Source organism: Trifolium pratense, linkage group LG7, assembly GCF_020283565.1.
Source record: "Trifolium pratense cultivar HEN17-A07 linkage group LG7, ARS_RC_1.1, whole genome shotgun sequence".
Classification (NCBI taxonomy): domain Eukaryota; kingdom Viridiplantae; phylum Streptophyta; class Magnoliopsida; order Fabales; family Fabaceae; genus Trifolium; species Trifolium pratense.
The window spans coordinates 1,572,025-1,588,345 of NC_060065.1; the positions used below are offsets into that span (position 1 = coordinate 1,572,025).

Consider the following 16,321-nt stretch of genomic DNA (forward strand, 5'->3'; position numbering starts at 1 on the left):
TTACTCCCTCCGGTCCTTATTATAAGGAACACTTTGAAAAAATCACACAGATCAATGAAGCACATTTAACATAGTTATTTTCATTTAATACTCTTATAAATTTTAATTTATTCCATGTATACCCTTATTTAATTACTCTTTATTCAACTAACTTACTTATTTTTAAATTCTCTCTCATAATAAATAAGGGCATAAGTGAAATTGAACATTTAAAACATTTGAAAATTGATCAAAGTTTCTTATAAAAAGGACCAAATTTTTTACCCTAAGTGTTCCTTATAAAAAGGACCGGAGGGAGTATTTAGCGTCAAGTGAAATGATTGAATGTTATGTAGTGTAATATACCCAGGATATGATACTGTTCATCAATTTGAAAAGACTAGCGCATGGACTTAACTAAACAGGAAGAGAAGAGATAAGGAAGATTAAGATAGTGACCAAAAGAATCAGTGACCCCATGAATTAGATTAGTGGATAAATTATTATTTAATTTAGAACCAAAAGTTATCTAGTTCGTGAATAAGAAAGTAAGAATGGTTGCTGGACCAAATATATATAAACAATAGAATATTGTATTAAGTTAATTTAGTTGTGTCTGAGTGTGATATGATGGTGAGTTTAGCGAAAGAAACAAGGGGCGCCACTGTATGGTGGTGGTGATGCCATCAAAGGATTACGTACATGATTAAAGCATTAATTAAAATACCTTGCATTCATCTGCCAGCACTAGTGACAGTGTATATTCATAAATAAATGGTTGATGTTGGATTCTTGTACAAAAAATGGTGATATAAGCAAAGCAAAATATTGCTGTTCTGTGTGTATAATCCACATCAATATAAAATATATAAATGGTTGATGTTGGTTTCTTATTTTGTTGAAGAGCTGGTTTCATGTACATGGGAGATACAGAGAGTTGTTGTAATAGCAAAGTAGTTTTGGGTTCTGAATGGTATCAAAATGGAAAGGAGAGACAGAAGATTGAAGTTTACATCAAAGTTCTTAATCGGCTTAGGGAATTGAATGTCCATGAGGCTATGGTTTCTGGTTTTGACGACGAACTTTGGGCGCACTTCCATCGCCTTCCCACTAGGTAGGTACCTTCAAACGTCATTCTCTCACCTTCAATCACTATTTATATTATGAGCAAGTTTTACACTTTAAATACACAAAAAATTGAATTAAAAAAATAAAAATAAAAATTTAACAACAAATTTGTTAATAATTTTTTGATGTGGAAACATCATTTCTCTTGCACTTTAGGTATGCTTTAGATATGAATGTGGAGAGGGCCCAATATGTTCTCATGCATAAAAGGTTACTGCATATCGCACGAACCTCAGCTACAGCAACTGGACCTGCACTTGAAGTCCGTCTTGTACCGGTGGTACCGGTTTATGTATTAGCTAATCACAATAAGATTATAAGTGTAACATGGAGGAGCTAAACTTGATTCCAAATCTGTAGAATTTGATTTTGATATGTTTAGAGAAAATTAATGTGTTGGTTTTATCAGGATATGGAAATTTTTCTGGTATCTACCTGCATTAGCCAATTGATTTGCTTAGATCATGGTAATATATATTTTATGCAGGTTCGTTCTGCTTCTGGAGTGAGTGCTTGTAGTAATTCCCTTCATTCAAACTCACAAAGTGAAGTTACTCCTCAAGATTCTGAAATTCAGGGCAAAATGATGAGGCATGATTGTGTGAATAATATATTTACTTGTTCTTCTCCTTTTTGTAATTTATTTATATTTTTATTGGTTGAAACTTTTTATTTTGTTCATTAGTTTTCACTCTAATAGACCTTTTGCATTGCAGGCATATGCATGAAATTACAATTTCAACAAATGACAAGCCAAAACTTCTTAGTCAGGTAGTTAGCTGATATCGTTTATTCGTGTGCAAATATTTCTAGCTGAAATCAAGGTTTTTATAGATTTAAGGTGTTGTGTTGCAACTATAGCTGACTTCTTTACTGTCTGAGACTGGCCTGGACATTCAAGAAGCACATGCTTTTTCGACTTTGGATGGCTATTCGTTAGATGTTTTCGTTGTTGGTGGTTGGGCAGTTGAGGTATTTCCCAATATTTTCTTAACTGCAGTTCAGTTCCGCAGTTCAAAATTTGAAGTTCCGTGATCAAAAGCCTATTTCCTTCAGTATTTTCCTTGAAGTTCAAATACTCAAGGAAATAAGCTTCGATCATGAAACTCAAATAAAAACATGTTTGAAGTTTGAACAAAACTATATATAATCCCTTTTAAGTTTGAGAACTTAATTGCTTTTAAGCTTCAATAGGACGTGCTATATATTGAACCTTTTATTAACAAGAGAAAGGAGAGTATATGAATATATGATTGACAATTGGTCCATGCTTGAAATTTATAGGAGACAGAAAAGTTAAAGCATGTACTAGCTAACAAAATTCAGAAACTTGAGGTAGGCCCATTTCATACTATTACTAATTGTGGTTACATGTTTACGGAATATATTTTGGTGCGAATCTAGGAGCGGTCTCAGTTGAAAGAAAATGGCAGTCTTCCTCTCGCAGAGCAGGAGAAAATTAGGATGAACATTATATCTAGACATGTAATTATTCCCACTCCTGAAAATGGTGTCTCGACATGTGAAGCAAGTTGGTTTAGATTTGAAAAGAAAATTGCATCTGGATCCTTCAGTGATTTGTGAGTAGTATAATTTAATTTCATCTCCTTGACATGTTTGTGGGTTGAGTATATGTTGAATTACTGATAACTGACACAGGTATAAAGGTACATTATGTAATCAAGATGTAGCTATCAAAGTCCTTAAGCAAGAAAGTCTGAATGAAAATATACAAAGGGAGTTTTCTCAGGAAGTCTATATCCTAAGGTTTGTTCTACAATATATTCAATATAGGTCACTGTGTCCTTGAAGCAATCTTGTTGTTGAAATAGACTTTATAATCTATATCCAATTTATTTTTGTTAATTTATAACTGTTGCAGTAAAATTCATCACCGAAATGTTGTCAAATTTATTGGTGCTTGTACAAAAACCCCATACCTTTACCTTGTCACAGGTCAAAATTTTCTTTCCCAAATTCCTAGTTACATTCTTCCTATTGATTATGACTATGTCAATTTCAATATAACTTGTTTTTATCTCAGAATATTTGTCTGGTGGAAGTATTTACGACCTGTTACATAAACGGAACACCGTCCTTACTCTTCCGTCTTTGCTCAAAATAGCCATCGATGTTTCTGAAGGAATGAAATATTTACATCAGAATGATATCATACATCGGGACCTCAAGTCAGCTAATCTTTTGATAGATAGGACCGGGGTAAGTTGACAACATATCATTACTTTACATTTTACTGCTACCATTTTTGTCTGCTACAAATGTTTTGGTCTTTGCTAACAGTACTTCACAGAGTTTAGTTATAGTTGATTTTATGAGTTGTGAGAACTTATGCTGTTGTGCCTATTTTGACATACTTTTCAGGTTGTTAAGGTTGCTGATTTTGGTGTAGCCAGAGTGCGTAATCAATCTGGTATAATGACTGCAGAGACTGGAACTTATCGGTGGATGGCTCCGGAGGTGTGTGTATAAATATAAGCATTGCTATAAGCACGTAACTTTTTGTGTCTTGATCTTTCCTTTTTGTGTGGTTTACTGTCATGAACAACTACAATTAACCTGTGATTAATGACATATGGAAGGTTATTGAGCATAAACCATACGATCACAAAGTCGATGTCTTTAGCTTTGCAATTGTTCTTTGGGAGCTGCTTACAGGAAAGGTAATGCTTCTTGCATTTTTTTTCACTCTTCGGTTCGGTGTTCTCTTGCTTGTGATCATATAGCCCTAAAGTTACACCTTTCATCAATGTTTTATGATTGAATGTCAGCTTCCTTATGAGCATTTGTCCCCATTGCAAGCAGCAGTTGGAGTGGTTCACAAGGTATTCATTCACTAGTAAATTATATGTGCACTGCAAATTAAAAATATTTGAATATAGTAAAGTATATTGGTTATAATCAAATGTAACTCATTAAAAAATATTATTAATTGGATGATTTTGGGGGGATAAATTACAGGGTTTGAGGCCTAAAATTCCAAGGCATACTCATCCAAAGTTGGTGGAATTGCTTCAGTGGTGTTGGCACCAAGATCCATCTTTGAGACCTAATTTTTCAGAAATTCTAGAATTTCTGCTTCACATTTCTAAGATGGCATGTGATTGAGAATCTTGACTAATTTTGCATCATTGTTTTTTAAAATTATTGAAGTTTCTGCATTGTTGTGCTTTTCTCTGTCACTATGTACTTAAAAAGAGAACTACACATATCAATGGGGGATGTGGTAGTAAAGGGAATGCCAAGAAATGGTTAGTCAAAGGTGAACTATCTGATATGTTGGAGTTTGGTGGAGTATGTACTTATCAGCTAATTTTTCAATGTCATATAATTATTGTTTTTCTAATTATTATTATTATTATTATTATTATTATTATTATTTCACTCAATTATTTTAATACTTTAAAACATAATATTTGATTTATAGAAAAAAAATAATGACACGGAATAGTTTGTCAATATGGACATGTCACGTCATTAATGAGTTTGACACACCATCAAATTTTTTACCAAAATAAATTGGGGGACTAAAATTCAGAAAAAAAGTAAAATGGGGGATCAAAAGCTGACTTTTAAAATAGGAGATCAAAAGTTTAATTTTTTCAAAATAGGGGATCAAAACTGCATTAAAGTCTACTCCCTCAAGTCCTAATTTTAAGAAAATGTTCATTTTTTAGATACATTCAAAATTTGATGTATCTAAACAATAATATAGACTAGATACATCAAACTTTCAATGTATCTAATCTCTTCTTATAATTAGGACCGGATGGAGTATTTTATATTAATTTATTTTAAAATAAATTTAAATTTTGAATAAAGTTTGTTTGCATGTCGTTCAATATGCAACTAACTCTAATGGTTCGTTTGGTAGAGTGGAAAGAAATAAGGAGGAAAAAAATTATGAAACCAATAAATGAATTTGGACTAAAATTAGTCTAAGTTCATTAATTGGTTTTCATAATTTTTTTCCTCCTTCTTTCTTCCCACTCAACCAAACGAACCCTAAGTTACTTAAGAATTTAGGTTAGAATTAAGGATTTACGTTTGAAACTTTTTACGAACACTCTCATTGTAACACTATTTAACATTAACATTCGCAAAATTTGTGTCGAATGTCATCTCAATCTGTTCTGGACTGGGCCAAGAGCTGGCCCAATCACTTTCTGCCCGACATTTGGGGTGCAGCCCAATAAGGGGAGACTTCTCCGACACGTCAGCCAATGACGTGTCCTGCTCGACATAACGGATAAACAGCACGTTAAACACGTGCTCATCTATCCACGCATGTTGATCCATTCCTCCATAACTTAACGGCTAAGCAGCACGTTTAGCACGTGCTCATCCATCCAGCCACACTTGAGTCACGGAGCTTATCCCTTACCCGTGTATAGCGGAACGACTCCAACCAAGATAGAGGCGAATAACCGTCTCCCCTACGATACATGGACTATCTTGGCAGTTGAGTCTATTGGGCCGGTAATCACGGCCCAATAGACCAACCTTTGGCCCAGCGCTGAGGGCAACTATATAAGCTCTCCTAGACAGGAGAGTCAGGTATTCTAAACCATTCTACTTTCTACTTTCTCTCTCTTCTCTCTTGTATCTCTCTCATTCTCTTGCTGACTTAAGCATCGGAGTGCCTGCAGGTACAAACCCCCCTCCGGTGGACGATTTGCTCAACGGACCAGTCATCAACCTTTTCTGATTATCAGGTTAGATCACAATCATAAAATAAAAAAATGTGTTGTAAAAGAAAATCTTGAAAAGATACGGAATATGTGAGCAAATTAAGATAATAAATTGCAAATCACATGGATAATAATGATAATATTATAACCATAGAACATGTTTTTCCGAACTACTCGTATAATTTAAGCCATGGTTATCTCAACTAAAAAAAAATAAGCCACGAATATTAAATTTTTATCGTAGATTATTTCAACGACACTTGTATTCGATTAAGTAATATTATCTTCAACATTTTTTTGGGACTAATCTTCTTCTGCATCTTGTCTATAATTATCTCATTATTTTATATAAATAAATTCTAAATATTCAATTAATTTAACATTTAGAATTTAAAATATTTAATACTTTAATATTAAAGAATTAGATATTTTAAAAGCATGAGAATATTAAAAAAAAAAAGAATATTAAATATTTTATTTATATCCTCAGTTCCTTTTTATAGAACTTATTTTATTATTTATATACATTAAGAAAAGTAGATAGGTGATGTTATAATAATGTGTATATATATATATATATATATATTTTTTTTTTTAATCAGCAAATATTATTAAAACTTACTCTAGAATAAGGAGTACTTGTAGCAGCAAAAGGAAATTAACCTTACAAGACCCGAAACCAACAAGGCAAAGCTTGCCCCCACTACAACAAAAAGGACAAACATATAAAGGCTTACAAAAACTTTACCTTAAACAAAACAAAACTGGCAGACAGCCTAAAAAACACAAAGGCAACACTCATGAAATTAATAATGTATACTTTCTTTGTATAATTCCGAAATTATTCTTTGAGGATAAAATTTTTATTCTGAAACAATTCTCTACATTTTTTCTCTTCTCTCTTGTATCTCTTGAGCTATTTGCTAACTTAAGCATCGGCCGGGGCGGAGCCCCTCATGGGCTGGGAAGGGTCATAGCCATGGCCCGCCCCAACATTTTAATTTTTTTCATATACATGTAAATTAGCGGCGGTTTTGACACTATTTAGCGGCAGTTTTAAACCGCTAAATAGTCTGTCTGCTTTCTAGTTTGCGGGAAAATAATTGACATTAGAGGGTTATTAACCTCCCTTTAATAGTTCTGAAAAAAAAATTCTCTATTATTAATAAGTCAAATATCCTTTCTAATTTCCCTTTTGAAGATCTCTTCAAATGTTTTATTGTTTGATAGTTTACAGATGTTTTGAAAATGTGTAAATTATTTTGTAATAAAGTACTCAAATTTTTATTCTAAATAGAGTTTTAGTGTATAAAAATTCATCTTTGATCAATCTTTTGTTAATTTTTTTCTTCTAAAGAGATTCATATAATACTATAAACATAAATACATGAACTAATTAAAAAGAATCAAGTTTACACATGAATTGACATAAAATATATTTCATAGTATATTTTAAAAATGTATTAATTAAAAAAAAAATTTATGCTTCAAAAAAAAATATATTTTTTTTTAGTAATTTGTTTTGGGTATTCAATTTATATTTATAGCGGCTTGCCACCATTTTTTTGGCTAGCTCCGCCACTGAGCATCGGAGTACCAGCAGATACAACTCCCTCCATGGATCAGCTGCTCAACCAACCGTCAACCACTTGTTCAACGGACGATTGTTGGCCATCAACCTACTATGATCAACAGGTTAGATCAATTATGATTATTTTTTTAGTTTATTTATTAATAATAAAGAATTTTTTTATCTTTATTTGGACGTTGCCATCTTTTTGAAAGAAAAAAATTTGGACACGTTAATTTGAAATACTAGTCTACTATACGCGTTAATGTATTGTAACAAAAGAAAAAAAATAACACGTTCATGTATTGTAACAAAAGAAAATAACACGTTCATGTATATAAAATTATAAATAAACAAGTTGCAAACTTTATAAAATACAGTATTAAGTATATATAAGTTAAATATTACATTAAAAAATTATCCAACACCGTTTAGATAAAATAGTACGAATCCACCGATTCAAACTCAAATTTAATACTCTTATATAAAATTTCTCGTTCATTTAAATCATGTCTACCGTTGGAAGCAAAGAATATACATAGTTCTGTTAAATTAAATTATTGAAAGTGCCTGGTGGTGGCAATAAATTATGTGATCCTGTTTCACAACGAATGTGTATATATATGAACGTTTCTTCGTTCTAGCTCCAACATCCAATTCAATAATAATTCCACATTATTACTTCTCCTTTTCTATCACCTTATTAGTATAATTAAGCTACTATAAGCACTTAAAGAAAAAGCCCAAAAATGCCTACACAAGCAGCTGAAGAACCCCACGTTACCAACTTGAAGCCCATTTTTGGTGCTTCAGGAGTGAAAGGCAAGAAAGTGACAACATTGTCCTCACAAGTCACTATATCTGATTTCATTCAATCCATCATTAAAGATAGCCCAACTGAAATTGACTCACCATTTAGCGTCCTTGATTTAAGGGTCCTAATTGATCTCATGACCAAATGGACCACAAACCTTCCAACCGTTAAACCTTACTATGCAGTGAAATGCAACCCAAATATTTCAATTATAGGTGCTTTGGCTGCACTTGGCTCCAATTTCGACTGTGCTAGCCGCGCCGAAATTGAATCCGTTTTATCACTTGGTGTTTCACCTGACAGAATTATCTATGCCAACCCGTGTAAATCAGAATCACATATTAAATATGCTGCAAGTGTCGGTGTAAATGTAACAACTTTCGATTCCGTTGGAGAAGTTGAAAAGATCAGAAAATGGCACCCGAAATGTGAACTAATCCTCCGCATTAAGCCGGAGGAAGACAGCGGAGCTTGGTGCTGTTTGGGTCTCAAATATGGTGCACTTGTTGAGGAAGTTCCCGAGCTTCTCAGAGCTGCTGACATGGCGGGACTTAAAGTAACCGGCGTGTCATTTCACATAGGTAGCGGAGGAGCTGACTCACGAGCCTACCACGGCGCCATTTTATTGGCTAAAAATGTTTTTGAGATCGTTTCACAGCTTGGAATGCCAAAAATGAAAATTCTCGATATTGGTGGTGGATTCACTTCTGGGTCAAAATTTGACGAAGCATCGTTAAACATTAATGATGCAATTAATTCTTATTTCGAAAATGAAGATGATCTTGTTGTTATTGGTGAACCTGGTCGTTATTTTGCGGAAACAACATTCACCTTAGCAACAAAAGTTATTGGAAAACGTGTGAGAGGTGAATTAAGAGAGTATTGGATTGATGATGGGATTTATGGAACCCTCAATAACATTGTGTTTGATAATGCCATTGTCAAGTGCATGACACTTAGGTTTGGTTCAAAGCCTGAAAATATTACATGCAAAGATTCCAAAACTTACCCTTCAACGGTTTTTGGACCCACTTGTGATTCATTTGATACAGTACTTAAAGAGTATCCATTACCTGAACTTGAGATGGATGATTGGCTAGTGTTTCCTAATATGGGTGCTTATACAACTTCATCAGGAACCAATTTCAATGGGTTTAGTTCCTCAACTAAACATATTCATCTTGCATGTTCAAGTTCAAGTTCTGTCGCAAGAGAACAAACCATGTTTTGATCAGTATAAATCCTCTCATGTGATTGTTGCATTTGTTTAATTTAATTTAAATAATTGTAAAAAAAATAAAATTGGGATGGGTGTGTGTGTGGGGTTGTCAAATTTGTCATTTTTCTTCTAATAATTGGGTTTTGGATACACTGATGTCAAATAATGACGCAGTTTTATATTGTAATCAATTTCGATTGTTGATTTGGTATTGAACGATTAAGATTTAAAATACATAGTTTTATAAAGTTAAATAATCTCAGTTGTCAATAAAAAATCGGACGGTCCAGGCATCCTCTGTAACTGCTAGAAATCGAATTGTTATTAATCTACCTTTTAATATTTATACACCTTTTTTTTTTGACTAAAAATAAAGGATATCCATTCATTCAAACTGATAGAGTACATCGATGTAATACAAATTCAAATTTGCTAAAAACAAAAAGGATGAATCTGCAAACAAACTCACAGCATCCATGTTAATAGCATAAAACGACAAATTACATAAGCCTACATATATGACTATATTGAAGTGTCTGGAATGTCCATGCCCCCAGATGTCTTTATGTGACCAAAAAAAATAATAATATTTATGCACCTTTCTTTATTTGACTATACCTTTCCAACCTACGTGCAGTATCTTTTGAGATTTGGAATGAAATTTTGTGTGATTATTTTGAGACAATGTTCTGTCTTTTACAAGTTTAGGCGATAAACTTCTTGACTTTCTCTTTTTGTAGTTATAAAAATAAGTAATTGCTCCCTCCCTAATATAAATAGCAGTCGTAGACTAAATTATATTAATAAAAAAATAAAAAATTGTAAATAATATTAAATTTATTAATAATTTGTTACGAATATTTTAGTGGGCCAACACCCTTTAGCCCCTTAGCCTCGACTGGGGCTACTTTTTCGGATACACCAAAATAGTCTCTCATCGCTTGGTAATCGAGACTAAGGTTTGGTTAATTAACACTCACACTTTTCAAACCACCGAGGCACATTTTCTACAAAGGACAAAATTCGTGACGGGTTAAGCCCAAAGCTCTCTCGAAGATGTGGACTTAATGTTGATAATTAGAGGAATTCAAACTTAGTACGAGACTACAGTTAGATGCTATAAGGTTATGTGTAATGGATTATAAACTAACTATTGGAAGGTTTATGATAGCTTTGAGAGTTTAACATGCATGGTGTTACTAGTTCTGTTAACATTTTTGTCTGCTACATAGTGAAGTTAATTTTATGAGTTGTGTGAACTTATTCTGTAGTTGTGCTTGTGGTTGTGCCTATACTTTGAAAAACTTTTCATGCTGTTAAGGTTTCTGATTTTGGTGTAGCACGAGTGCGCAATCAGTCCGGTATAATGACTGCATAGACGACTGGAACTTATGGGTGGATGGCTCCGGCCTCCGGAGGTGTGTGTATAAATTAAATATAAGTATTGCCATAGGGTTGGTTACTTCTCTTTAATTAAATTTTTGAATTGTATATAAATTACAGGCTTGGATGAGGAAGTTTAAGTTAAGAACAAGTTGGAATGAGAATGACGAATTTTTTATGTTGAGCATTAAATAGCTGGAACTGAGCATCTGTTAAAGCTAACATATGTTCTTCCTAAAGCAATAAGAAACCTGTTCAAGGCATAGGTCACATTGACCAAAGTGCATAATTTTGTGTCTTGTTCTTTCCTTTTTTACCTTTGATCTTTCGACTTTTGTGTGGTTTACTGTCATAACAATTACAATTAACCTGTGATTACTCCGACCGACATATGGAAGGTTATCGAGCATAAGCGATACGATCATAAATTTCAGGGTTTAAGGCCTAAAATTCCAAGGCAATATACTCATCCAAAGTTGGTGGAATTGCTTCAGTGGTGTTGGCACCAAGATCCATCTATGAGACCTAATTTTAATTTCTGCTACACATTTCTAAGATGGTATGTGTGGGACTATCTTGATTAATTTTGCATCATTGTTTTTTAAAATTATTGAGGTTTGAGTATCTATTATGTATTATCCATCATTCAATGTCTATGTTATATTTTATATTAATTTATTTTGAAATAAATTTAAAATTTAAATTAATTTTGTCTAATAGGGTTCTGGTATCCAACCAAATTGGAAAATGAATCGAGATAGTCTGCATTTCACAAAATCAAATGTTTGAAACAAAATATAATTAATAGATATTACGATGAATTGGAGGCTGAAGTTAAAGAGCTTAGGAGATTGAAAACATGAATAGGGATACTCTGCATTCCACTAATAATACTAACATTTTATGCTTCAAAATAAAAATGAGCTCTATCACTTTTTAAGATTTATATATATTAACTGAAAAACAGTCTCCTTAGCGTTAGCGTAAGGTGTGCCGAGATAGACTACCAAAATTTACAAAGAGACAGAAAAAGAAAATACAAAAATCAAAATCATACAAGGCATAAACATAACAAAGGACTAGACCACCAAATATGGTGGTTTGAAGCCAAAGTAACATTCTTTGTCTTCAACCACCCTATGAAAAAAACTTGACCTTGTCCGATAACTGGTGAGGAATACTGGTTGAGCCTCTGAACAATATGTGATTTCTTTCCGTCCATATAACTCAAACGCTAACAAGCCAAATAAGCTGCAAAAAAGACCGGCGTGCTCGAGATCCACCAGTTGAATACATGAACTGAACGAAATGATCCTGAATTGTAGTGGAGCCCGCCAATAAAATGTCAATCCAAATGCAAACTAAAGCCCAAAGAGAACTAAACTATTTAGATGACATAGATTAGAAATTTTATAAGAATTTTAAAATCAAACTATTTAGATGTAAGTATTATATATAACAACAGGCTTTGGCTAAAATGAAAGAGTGAGACAAGTGGTGCATGGGGCACCACTCGTCAATATCTCGATAACGAAAACAAATTTTATAAAATCAACTGTTGGATTGAAAGTTTATATCATATAGATCGGTCTCAATAACACATCAAATGATGTACAATTTTTCTAAAAATTTATATGAATGATCTATATGATATAAAGTTTCAATCCAACCGTAAATTTTATAAAATGTATTTTCGTTATCGAGATATTAACAAGTGGTACACCGTGCACCACTTATCTCACTCTTTCATGTTACTATGTTAGAAATGGCCATAAAAACATAGTATATTATTTGAGTTTCGAATAAATAAGTACCGGATACAGTTCTTAAAAAAAAAAAAAAAAGTATCCGATACAATTAGGACACCTAAATTAAAACATTTACACACCAAAGAACAATAAAACAAATGAACATTAATTTGAGTTTCATGAAATATGTGGGGGGAGTAAGGGTTTAATTAAGAGTATTGAAGGATAATTTTTCTTTTAGTTTGTTAAAGTTTTTTTTTTTTTGAAACATTTTAGTTTGTTAAACTTAAACCAATCTAGTATCTTCTAATTTGATCCACATACGGAATGGGCCTCACAGTACTTTATGTTGAAATGTACTCTTTAGCCCCCTTTACTGCTTCTCAGGCCCCCTGTCCTTATCAAATTATCCCTAAAAGGGTTTCGGATCATAGGATCGGAAACGGTTAATTTCGAATATAAAATCTGCAGTGAATTGGTTCAAAACACGCATAGTTTCAGAATGTAAATTTCAATTTTTTCTTTAACTTTGAAACTTAGTATTAATAGAATCAGGCACGGATCTACAAAGTGGGTATTGGGTCAACTGACACCCCACTCCTATTTGAGAAATTACACTAATTTAGTGACATTTTGATATCTTCACCCAAGTTCAAATCATATAATGTCCCCACATAGTTCAATTCCATTACAAACAAACTCCGGTGATTTTTATTTCACGGCACCCAAACAAACTAAAGTGATCTATATACCAAAAAAACTAATATATTTGTAGGAAAATATTAATTAGTGTCTCTGGAGCACTAATTAAGAAATTCAAATATAGTAAAAGTATTTTGAAACTAGTCAATCTTCTAAAAGTATAGAAAATATTCTTCTCTTTTTTTGTTTTCTTAACTAGTGTCTTAGGAACACTAGTTAACATAACATTTTTTAGGCGATTGCGTGATTTAATAATGACATGTAAAAAAAATTGTTATTTGAAATGTACTATTTAAAAATTTGTCGCATTGTATTAATATTTATTATAAATAGACATTGACCCTACTTAGTAAAATTCCTGAATTCGTTCCTAAATAGAATGAAGTTGATTTGTCAACATAAATTAAACAAACACTATAACAAGACAATAAAATCAAACAATGTCGCATTATATTGATATGAAAACTATTTATTTAGATGAAGATAAAATGCGGGAATAAACTATGTAAAGAGATAATTATGGAAAAAGATAGATAATACATATCAAAAGATTCAAAACCACTCTTTTTTTTTTATTTAAAAAAATCGAAAAAAGAGGTGCAACACAAGGACTTCCCAGGAGGTCACCCATCCTAGTACTACTCTCGCTCAAGCACGCTTAACTGCGGAGTTCTGATGAGATCCGGTGCATTAGGGCTGGTATGATCGCACCTAGATTCAAAACCACTCACCTTCTAGATGAGTAAGAAGAAAGAGAATAGTAAAAGGAAAATTCAAAGAAAGAGGCGGCTATGTTAAATTATAAAATTACTCTGATTAATTTTATTTCTATAATTTCACAAAATTTATATGAAATTTGTGTGACTACTTACTTAATAGTGAGAGTGGTATTGGTATATATTTGAATGTTTCTATCTTGTGCATTATTGCATTATTGTATTGGTTGTGGAAATTGGCTTTAGTGAGTTGTGGAAATTGCATTATTACTCTGTATGAGTTGTGCTGTGATGTCTTAATCGTGTCAACATGTGTACAGTGTACTAATGTTGTATCTATTCTAGACTTTGTAGTACTTCTTGTACGCATGTTTTTTTCTTTCTTTTTTTTTTTCTATTGGTTAAATATGTTTGGATTTGAAATATAAAAGTTAGTTTATAGTGTGAGGTTGTCCTCGTATATTTGTATATAAATATATTTAACCATACGAAAATTTAAGTAATGTGAGACTTCAAACAAATTCCAATAACACAACTACATATTCAATACACATCCCCACACCTAGCGTGAGCCTAGGTTAAATGTCTACATTGCAGTCCTTAACCTAATATTATTTGATCTCAACCCCAAAAATTAGCTCATAAGGTGAGATTACTCTCGCATATTTATACATTTAACTGTCCGATAGCCTAAGCAAACTTAAGCAACGTAAAACTTTAAACAAACTCCAACAACACAACTAAATATTCAATACTATTATAATATTATTTTGCTATTTCAAAAACAAAAATATGGAGAGAGCGGTATAAAATATTTTCCTGATGATAATTTTTCGATTTCTAGAAGAATAAGATCTAATGATGTACGGTTTTCAAAAATATTTCCTTCAAAAAAAGGTTTTCAAAAAGATCTAATGATCTACATAGCCGACTCAAAATATTTAAAAGTCTAAAGTTACTTATCATGTGAAACTTTATAATTTTATATGCTTAAAAAAAAAGTGAAACTTTATAAAATAAATAAGATATACATAAGGCTTTAATGTTTTATGAATATTTGAATTCGAGATATTTTGAGTTCAAGTTTTGCTAGTATTTTCGGAAAGAGATAAATATAATTAATTTTATAAATGTTTTAAGAACTCTAAGGGTCTGTTTGGTGCACAGGATAAGAGACAAGATAGGATAACTGTATCATATCCTGCCGCAATCCAGTGTTTGGTGATACAGCAGGATATGATAAGTTAATCCTGAATCTTATCCTATCCTGTCTGTCTAGTTATAATTTTTATCCTGAATTTGAGCTGGGTTACCAGCAGGATAAGATAAGAAGAAAAAAATTACTGATTTATTTTATAAAATATATTTTAAAATACATAAAATAAAATTAATAAAATATAAATAATAAAATAATTAATTTTAAATATACATGTGATTTTCTCACAGGGGTAATTTTATAATTTATATATTCTAAAAAATCAAAATTTTACTAAAATTACAATATTTTAAAGTAAAATGATTATTAAAAAATTGACAAATAGGGATATTAATTTAAATTTTATAAAAAATTAAATATAATTCTTTTGCAATAGTAGTTTTATTATTTACGTATGAGATATATCATATATTTATTTGGCTTATCTAACATGTATATATTATTGAGTTATTTATTTGATCATGATTTATATAAAAAATTAAACTTGATTATTTTCTCATGATTTTTATTTTAAATTATATAAAGTTATTTGATTACTTATTTATATTTTTTATTTATAAAATTCAAAGTATTACAAAATAATTTTTTTAAAATAAACAATTGTTTTACAAGAGTAATTTTGTCAATTAAATATGTTATATATCTTATCATATTATTATGAGCAAGTATGTATTAAAAACAAAATATAATAGTTATCATGTTTGTTATCCTGTGTGCACCAAACATAGGATATGATAACTGAGTATAACTGTTATCCTGCTGTTATCATATCCTATCCTTATCATGTTTTATATCCTATCCTGCGCACCAAACGGGCCCTAAGTCTTTTATGTTTTAGATTGGACCATCATTCTTTCACCCTAATTATTTTTTTGTCTAGCCCTCGCCCTAAATTTAAGCCTAGTAAAAAATGCTTTAAGAATATAAACAAAAATAGAAAAACCTAAAATAGGTCGTAAACTCTCCCGAAAAGACTATTTCTTCGAGTCTTGTGGGATCCAAATAGGTTGTAAACTCTCCCTAAGAATTTTAATACTACTGCATGTTCAAGCCAGAGATCAAACACAAGATCATGATTAAGTTAGAAGAGACTTGTGTCACTTCATCTAAGTCCGCTTGCGTCGATCTTGAGTCATT

At 31.8% G+C, this 16,321-nt stretch overlaps 2 protein-coding genes and 1 non-coding gene across 6 annotated transcripts; 2 read left to right on the forward strand and 1 right to left on the reverse strand.

The window, feature by feature from the left end:
- Nucleotides 1–713: 713 nt before the first annotated feature.
- On the forward strand, nucleotides 714–4,471 carry LOC123899311 (serine/threonine-protein kinase STY17-like). Of its 4 annotated transcripts, none has more exons than XM_045950418.1 (14): nucleotides 714–1,093; nucleotides 1,264–1,429; nucleotides 1,595–1,698; nucleotides 1,824–1,878; nucleotides 1,969–2,079; nucleotides 2,392–2,442; nucleotides 2,512–2,687; nucleotides 2,767–2,874; nucleotides 2,990–3,063; nucleotides 3,152–3,327; nucleotides 3,490–3,585; nucleotides 3,708–3,788; nucleotides 3,897–3,950; nucleotides 4,087–4,471. In XM_045950418.1, exons 1-14 carry the CDS (start codon nucleotides 894–896, stop codon nucleotides 4,231–4,233), a joined length of 1,599 nt encoding a protein of 532 aa, XP_045806374.1. In that variant the 5' UTR covers nucleotides 714–893; the 3' UTR covers nucleotides 4,234–4,471. The 4 variants fall into 4 exon arrangements, with proteins under 4 accessions (XP_045806374.1, XP_045806376.1, XP_045806375.1 ...); XM_045950420.1 differs by having other exon boundaries at nucleotides 715–1,093; nucleotides 1,264–1,369; XM_045950419.1 differs by having other exon boundaries at nucleotides 716–1,093; nucleotides 1,264–1,387.
- A 3,569-nt stretch (nucleotides 4,472–8,040) lies between these two features.
- Nucleotides 8,041–9,635, forward strand: LOC123899312 (ornithine decarboxylase-like). Its single transcript, XM_045950422.1, has one exon. The coding sequence runs from the start codon at nucleotides 8,136–8,138 to the stop codon at nucleotides 9,429–9,431; it is 1,296 nt and encodes a 431-aa protein (XP_045806378.1). The 5' UTR covers nucleotides 8,041–8,135; the 3' UTR covers nucleotides 9,432–9,635.
- A 4,211-nt stretch (nucleotides 9,636–13,846) lies between these two features.
- Nucleotides 13,847–13,965, reverse strand: LOC123900172. Its single transcript, XR_006805824.1, has one exon. It is a non-coding gene; the product is annotated as a 5S ribosomal RNA (ribosomal RNA).
- Nucleotides 13,966–16,321: the final 2,356 nt, after the last annotated feature.